Source organism: Mycteria americana, chromosome Z (genome assembly GCF_035582795.1).
Source record: "Mycteria americana isolate JAX WOST 10 ecotype Jacksonville Zoo and Gardens chromosome Z, USCA_MyAme_1.0, whole genome shotgun sequence".
Taxonomy (NCBI): domain Eukaryota; kingdom Metazoa; phylum Chordata; class Aves; order Ciconiiformes; family Ciconiidae; genus Mycteria; species Mycteria americana.
In genome coordinates, this window is record NC_134396.1 from 30,232,557 (window position 1) to 30,240,307 (window position 7,751).

General features: G+C 45.2%; 1 protein-coding gene across 1 annotated transcript; it reads right to left on the reverse strand.

The window, feature by feature from the left end:
- Window positions 1-2,639: 2,639 nt before the first annotated feature.
- RPS6 (ribosomal protein S6) lies at window positions 2,640-7,745 on the reverse strand. The gene is made up of 6 exons (XM_075488211.1): window positions 7,590-7,745; window positions 6,638-6,769; window positions 5,467-5,677; window positions 4,948-5,094; window positions 3,589-3,746; window positions 2,640-2,782 (listed from the first exon to the last, which is right to left on the reverse strand). The coding sequence occupies exons 1-6, from the start codon at window positions 7,593-7,595 to the stop codon at window positions 2,687-2,689; spliced, it is 750 nt and encodes a 249-aa protein (XP_075344326.1). The 5' UTR covers window positions 7,596-7,745; the 3' UTR covers window positions 2,640-2,686.
- Window positions 7,746-7,751: the final 6 nt, after the last annotated feature.

The window sequence follows — 7,751 nt, forward strand, 5'->3', positions numbered from 1 at the left end:
TTCGAGCATGCCACAGTGAGGCTGACAGAGCTGGCACTGTGCAGCCTGGAGAAAGCTTAGGGGCAGGGGGGAGGGAGAATCTCATCCATGTATCTAAATACCTGATGGGGTGGGTGGGGAGTAGAGAAGACAGAGCCAGACTCTTCTCAGTGGTGCCCTGTGCCAGAAGAGGCGATGGGCACAAACTTGAACTACAGGAAAATCCACTTAAATGTGTTGCCTGGAATGTTGTGGAGTCTCTCATCCTCAGACCTGACTGGACACCACCCTGCTTCAGCAGAGGTTCGCACTTCAGCCTTCCAGGGCTGCCCACCAGTCTCAGTGGCTCTGTGGGAATAGGTAGCAGCCAGAAACTGCTCAGAGGAGCGCAGGCTGGCTTTGCCTGGTTACCAGAGTAGTTTAGAGGGATGTTCCACCATTTTTGTTTAGGTTTCCTCAAGCTGTTTTCTTTGGCATTTTTTCCCCATTTTTTTCTGGAGTGTCCTTGCCTGTTAAAACTGATTTCATATGTTGAGGTTGTGTGTTCTGTTTCCTTGAGTTGTGGAGACATGAAACAGCAACCTATCAGGTTGTGACCAGAGTCCCTGTTACTTGCCCTGAAGCTTAAGGTGTCTCTGAGGTTGCAGCTGAGCTTCAGGCTTGCTGAAAAACTTCACCCTTGAACAGCAGAAATCTTGCCAAACTGCTGTTAAATTCAAGGAAAAGCTGCTGCTCCCAGATAGCACTTCTTGTTTATTACATTTGTATCACAGGTTTTGAACTGCTGTTAAGGTGTTAAGAGACTTCTGCAGCTGCTGGCCTTGCAAAGTTTTATTGCAGATCCTACTGTAGTAAAGTCGGGAAGTGCACAGGGGTAGAGAGAGAGCACTGCCTCATTAACCTCTTCCGAGTTGGGGATTTGATTCATCCATGACCTAAAGCCACGGTGAAAGCAGGTGACAGGGAAAATCCAGTACAGATTTACCAAAGGCAAATCATGCCAGACTAACTTGATCACCTGCTACAACAAAATAACATCTGTCAACAAGGGGAGAGCAGCAAGCATTGTTTAGCTAGACTTCAGCAAAGCATTTGATACCATTTCCCACTGTCCTCCTGGACAAATTGACAAGATAAGAGATTGGATGGGTGGTCTGCAAAACAGGTAGGAAACTGCCTCACAGGCTGCACTCAGAGGGTGGTGATCAATGGTTTTTACTCAGCCTGGCAGCCTGTCACAAGTGGGGTCCCCCAGGGATCAGTACTGGGCCCCACACTGTTCAACATCTTCAGAAACAATCTGGATGATGCGACTGAAAGCACCCTAAGTTTGCTGATGACACTAAACTGGCTGGTGAGGTGGACACATCAGAAGGGAGAGCCATCTTTCAGAGACCTGGACAGGCTGCAAGAGTGGGCTAGCAAGAACTGTGAAGTTCAACAAAGAAAGTCCTGCCTCTGGGACAGCCAAAGTTCAACAAGTGCAAAGTCCTGCCTCTGGGACAGCACAACCAAAGAGCCCAGCACAGGCTAGGATCTGTGTGGCTGGGGAGCAGCCGTGCTGAGAGGGACCTGGGAGTCCGGTGGACAATGAGCTGAACGTGAGTCAGCAGTGTGCTGCTGCAGCGACCAAGGCAAACTGGATCCTGAGCTGCATCCTCAGCGGTGTTACTAGCAGAGATAGACTTGATCATCCCACTTTACTCAGTGCTTGTCAGGCCACACCTAGAGTACTGGATTCAGTTCTGGGTCCCACAGTTCAAGAAGGATGCAGGCCAGAGAGGGTCCAAAGGAGGGCCACAAAGATTATCAAAGGGCTGGAGACAACCAGCCCCATGAGGAAAGACAGAAGGACTTGGGTCTTTTCACCCTGGAGAAGACTCAGGGGAGGCCTCATCACATACTTAAAGGGCAGCTACAAAGAGAAGAGAGGCTCTCACTTCGCAAGGAGCCACATGGAGAAGACAAGGAACAACAGGTACCAGTTGTACCACGAGAGGTTTCATTTCAATGCAATAATTTTTTTTTTTTTTTTTTACAGTGAGAACAATCTCTGCAGGGACATGTCCAACTCCCTTGCTCCTCGAAGGACTACCTAAAACTAAACCATATGACTAAGAGCATTATCCAGACACTCCTTGAACTCCGACAGGCTTGGTGCTGTGACCACTTCCCTGGGGAGCCTGTTCCAGTGACTGACTTAATTGCACTTAATTCTGCAAAGAAGCAGCTGAAGGCTTTACGTTTCACCAATCTTACACTCATTTTCAAAGGCAAGTAACATGATTCCTCATGTGGAAACAGTATCCTGTACTTAAGATTAAAAAACCCAAACAAACCACTGAACAGTACCAAGTGAGTTCTACCCACGGCTTCTAAAGATTAGCTTAAGTTTAGCTCCTGCGGACACTACTGTACCATCACACAGGATTTTGCCTTTACAGGTAAATCCTGCTTGTAGAAAAATCAACATGCGTGCACAAGGTTATTATGAATTGGAACTTCTCACTAAAGATATGAATATATATTATAAGTTCTCACAAGAGAACTGAATCAAGAACAAGGTTTGTGGTTCCAGTTTGGTCTGCATGATGCAGGTAGTCTAGACTACTATTTATTTTAAGATGGCCAGTAACAATACGCACTGGAAAGTCTCATACTGAAAGTTAACCACAAAAAGGGTTTATTTTTAGTATCACGTACATCTTTACTTCTGACTTGACTCGGACTTAGATGTAGAAGCTCTCAATGAAGAAAGCCGGCGTCTCTTCGCAATCTGCTCCTGGCGTTTCTCCTTGGCTTCCTGAAAAGCAAAGCAGAATCAAGTGAATATAAATCAAGTACTTCAAAACATCTATAAAGGAACCAACTAGGGAAAATGCAATTTGAAGGAAGCTACCAGAAAGAATGGATTCCTTAAGTCAATAAAGCAAAATACCATTTCCCTTCTTCATAGATCAGAATAATTCTGCAAGTATCCAAACCTGTACAGACCCATGTCTTTAAACAGTATGGACTAGTGTCCAAAATTACAGCAAAAACACTAATGCAGAGTTCACAACATATTAGAGGTCTATCTACTCTCAGTTTCAGTCTGGAAGTCATGAAACACTCATGTACTGTGCCAAATATTCCAACAGTATTGCTTTGGCAGTCACTGCTGGTTTAGGTGCAATAGCAAACTCATCCAAACAAATAGCTTCTTGCCAAGTTATCTTCCATCCAGGTCAGTTGCTGGATCCTGTTTCTCCACACAATCACTCAAACGCCTGGACATCTGAGTTAAACTAGAATTCATCTGAACTAAAATTGCTACTGCAAAACTTAACTTCACAGGCCGTAACTGTTCATTGCTTTCTTCAAAATCAGCTCTCAGTTAAATTAATTGGTCTGGTTAATTTTAGTATTCTAGGACCGGCAAAAATGGATAGAAATGCTCACAAACATTTGACCAGCAATGTTTATACTCACATTCAGGCATTCCTATTCAAAATGAGCTAGGTGCAGAGCAGCTCTAAGTTTATCAGTCAAGTACAGTCAAGTTTATCAAATCCCTTGATTCTAGGCTATGAGGTATTCCATATAGCTGAGTTAAAAGGGCAAACGCACCTTCATTCTCTTGGCCAAGAGCTTCGCATAGTCTGCTGCCTCCTCCTTATTCTTTTGAGTGCGCTGCTTCTTCAGAGCAATACGTCTGCGCTTATGTTGCAGAACTCGAGGAGTCACTAGTCGCTGGATCTTAGGAGCCTTGGTTCTGGGTTTCTTGCCTAAAAAAGCATTACGGATCAGTAGAAGTAGCAGATTATCTTGCAAAGAGGTCTCAGGCCTCACCTAGTGAACTTAAAAGTAAGTTCCATTTACTGTTATGGTAACAGTATTTACTGTACTACATATTATAGCAACTTATACATTCAACCTCTTGACATTTTTCTTGCAGGAAAAATGATCAATTACTGTCAGATGTAGCATTAACAAAATATAGTCTTAATGCTCATGATTTGTTATCAGCAATGAAGTAATGCATCTACAATTCCCTGCATTTTTTGTGAAAATTCCTAGCTTCTCAGCAGGCCCATCTTAAGTAATTCCCCCTAGACTTAAAGCGTTTAAAGACTATGGAAACTCATCATCTAACTTTCAGAACAAGCCATTACGTTTTCAGTGTTAAAAAGCTCTCTACAATTCTACATAAGCTTGCCATGTTATCTCCAAAAAACACGTATCTGCATAGCCCATAATGAGCAAACAAACCACCACCACACACGTCTAAGATTTCACTGCTCAATCCTGCCCCACTTCAGTAGTTGCAAGCAACAGTCTGATGTCCACCAGGGTCACATTCTTTAATGGACAGAATAGTTCCTATGATGCAGAAAATAGCAGTCTTTTACCCAACAAGCTTTCACAGTGCCCAAGCTTTATCATGTCCTTTCTGCTAAAAATCCCTTTCTGTTCCCTGATCAAATGCGAAAGAACCCAAAATTAAAATGTTACACTGCAAGAGGTAGGTGGTAAGCAAAACAGTGCGCTCCCAATAAAAGCTCATTTCGGAGACATGAGCAATGTCTCACGTAAGCAATGGGTAAAAATCTTAATATCTTCTCCATATACTGCCTTTTTCCTCCACCTTGTAAAAATGTTTCAAAAATATTCCATCTCACATTTAACCTTCTTTTAACAATTATTTTTGGATTACTCTTAGAACCACTGGTAAACATTACTCCAGATTCTATCAAACATTTAAAAACTAACTGCGCCAAAGTAGATGAAAAGGGAAGAGGGGTTAAAGAAATGGGACAACCAAGAAACTGCACTTCTTATCCCTAAGTTACAGCTGACAAAGCTTAAACACCCTGACAATCAACTCCTGGATCTACTACTATAGTGGCTTCACTCACTGCAGCAGGCTGGACACCTCTTTGCTGATAATTACATGAAACCAAAGAGCTGCAAAATTTGAATTCTTACCCTCTTTGTTCAGAGGCTTCCTCACAACATACTGGCGAACATCATCCTCCTTAGACAGGTTAAACAGCTTGCGGATTCTGCTAGCCCTCTTGGGACCAAGACGACGGGGCACAGTTGTGTCTGTCAGCCCAGGAATATCCTTTTCACCTTTAAGAACATTAGTTTAAACATGCCAATTAATCCTGCATCTATTGAACACTTGCTTCGTTAGTGAATTTCAGTAATAAGTTTAAAATGCATAGAAATTCAAGATCATACTAGACAATCCTTGGGATTCACCTGCAATAGCACTGCTGATACACTTTGGCAATTTAAGTGATCAGATTGCTGGCAGCAATAAAAGTGTTTCAGTGACCAGTTTTAAAGTTACAAGAATGTAATGCTCAGAGGGAATTTCAAGGCACATTCACACTCTAAAGTTGGGACTGCACGTGCATTCTACAGAACCTCTCGGCCATGAGCAAGCAGGCTCCTTTCAGGTGCCTACTTCTACCTATTGCTTGCTTCATCCAGACTTACCCTTTTTCACTATGACCAAGTTCAAAACACTCAAGTTGGCATCAACGATGCAACCACGAACAGATTTGCGTTTTCTCTCTCCAGTTCTTCTGGGGCGATAGCAGGAGTGGCCCTTGCTGAGCAGAAGGCGGACACGTCCGTGAGTCAGGACACCTTGCTTCATGGGGAAGCCTTGTTTGTCATTGCCACCACTGATCCGGACAACATAGCCCTATGAAAACACAGAAATACACTTCTTAGTTGCCCACACTTCTCTATTACTTCAAGGAGAAGTGGTGGATATCACAGCACACTGTTCAAAACAACGGGGCACTGTGTCCATCATTCATCAAAGTCACTGCTACTGCTGATGCAAACAACTTCTTCAACCAACACCACTCCAATGATTCAGGCATTTTACTTACCAGATGTGAAAAATACCTCTGTGTACCAGAATTCACATTTATTCTACTTATCTTGAAATATATTTTCAATAATTAAATTCCTATCCATTGAAAGTTTTGTTTAAGCTACACCAGACTGAATTTTGTCCATCATTGTCTAGCTTTTCTTTAATCCTAAACCTAACCAAAGCCTGTTATCATCACAAACTGGAAATCTGCATACAACACAAGAGCACCTGGGGTAGGGAAATGTGGGTAAAAAGGAAAAGTAAAGCTTTTATTGCCTTCCTTGTGGACATGGCAGCAGCAAAGATCAACTTTTCAGTTGGACTGTCCAAATTTGACTGGACCATCCATATTAACACTCAACTATTCCAAGCCCATCCACCAGGCCCAGCACGCTTTCTCCCATGCACTAACAGCACTTTAAACACAATAAAGGCAATTTTGAACTTGTCCAGTAAAGAAGGGATGAGCAGTTTTACGGTAAAGATTTAGCTCGTCTTGAATACCATGAAGGCACTCAAATGAAGAACAAAAAACTACCGCAAAGACTAGCAAGAAACTCTAAACACAAGGCTTAAAAAAAAAAAAGGCACTTAGATAAATCAAAGTAGCAGAACAGGCTAGCCTAATCACCAAATTCAGTATACATAGCAAAAGAAGCTTTCAACATACCTGCCAAATGTACACCATACAAGCACTCTAGCGTGACAGTTGCATACTGGAGAATTTTGTAATTTAAGCTCCTCGAATACAGCTCTGACACATACTTTTACGCTTCTTACCTTCCACTCCTCACCAAGAGAATCAGCCGCGACCTCCGTGGCCATCCGTTTCTCATAGAATGTTCTCAGCTTGCGCTCATCATCCACTTCAATGAGTTTCTGGCAGCCAGTGGCTGGGAAGGAGATGTTCAGCTAACGAAAGAAAAAAAAAAATCAGATTTGGTTTAAGCTTCTCATGAGACATTTTAACAGAAAATTAGCATTTACCTGGTGGTTTCATCTTAGCATTTCAAAGCTGAAATTCCCCATCTGCTTACATGAATGCTTACTAGCCGTAACTTGTCACCACCATGCTCAGAAGCCAGGCAGGTCTGTCCTTGGCCACACTGGGCTCTATTACCCATCCAGTTACAAAGAAAATGGGCTTTACCACAGCTAGAGCTTTATCACCTTCAAACAGACTGCACTCAAGCAAGTCAAGGTGAGGCAGCAGAAACCTGTTCCCTCTTCTTCTGCAAGCCCTTCGCATCACACGTTGTCTTGCAAAACTGCATGAGCAACCTAAGGGGAGCGACGCTTGCCGCTGATGATTACCTGTGCTTCTTGGGGGGTGGTGCAAAGCCCAGAGCCTCGGGGACGCCTCCCGGCACTTCCCCCTCAAGCACGGCCTAGTACCAGCACAGACCCGGCTCTAGCGCACATCGTGCCTCCGCCACCGATACCGCAGGCCTCATACTCGCTAAAGGCCTTCTAAGCGGAAGAACGACCGCTACCAGGACCCGGAGCTCCACGGCCCGGTGGCAGGAGAGGCCCCACTGGGGGAACGGGGCCCGCGCGGCCGCCATGTCGCCCTGCCAGCAATCCGCTCCCATCCGCCCCACAGCGGCGCTCCAGCCCCGCCACCAGGGACCATCGTCCTCCGCCAGCGGCCCCGCACGCAGCGCCGGAGCCATTTGCGGTGGGGGAACCCGCACCCTCCCGGCCGCAGCCCCGGCCCCCCGCGCGGCCCCACCTTCATCCTCGCCGAGCCGCGCCGCCGCAAGAAAAGGCCGCACTTCCGCCCGCAGCGCGCACATAGACCCGCCAACTCTCGCGAGAACGGCACCGCCCGTGCCCCGCGTGACCGGGGCTACCCAATGGCGAGCGAGGCTTCGCCAGCCGAGGGGCGTGGCGG

Excerpts from the sequence above, each read along its gene's own strand:
- RPS6 (XM_075488211.1), bottom strand. Across the intron at positions 3,747-4,947 it reads GAAGCCTCTGAACAAAGAGG|GCAAGAAACCCAGAACCAAG; the intron begins GTAAGAATTCAA and ends ATGCTTTTTTAG. Across the intron at positions 2,783-3,588 it reads TCTTGGCCAAGAGAATGAAG|GAAGCCAAGGAGAAACGCCA; the intron begins GTGCGTTTGCCC and ends TTTGCTTTTCAG.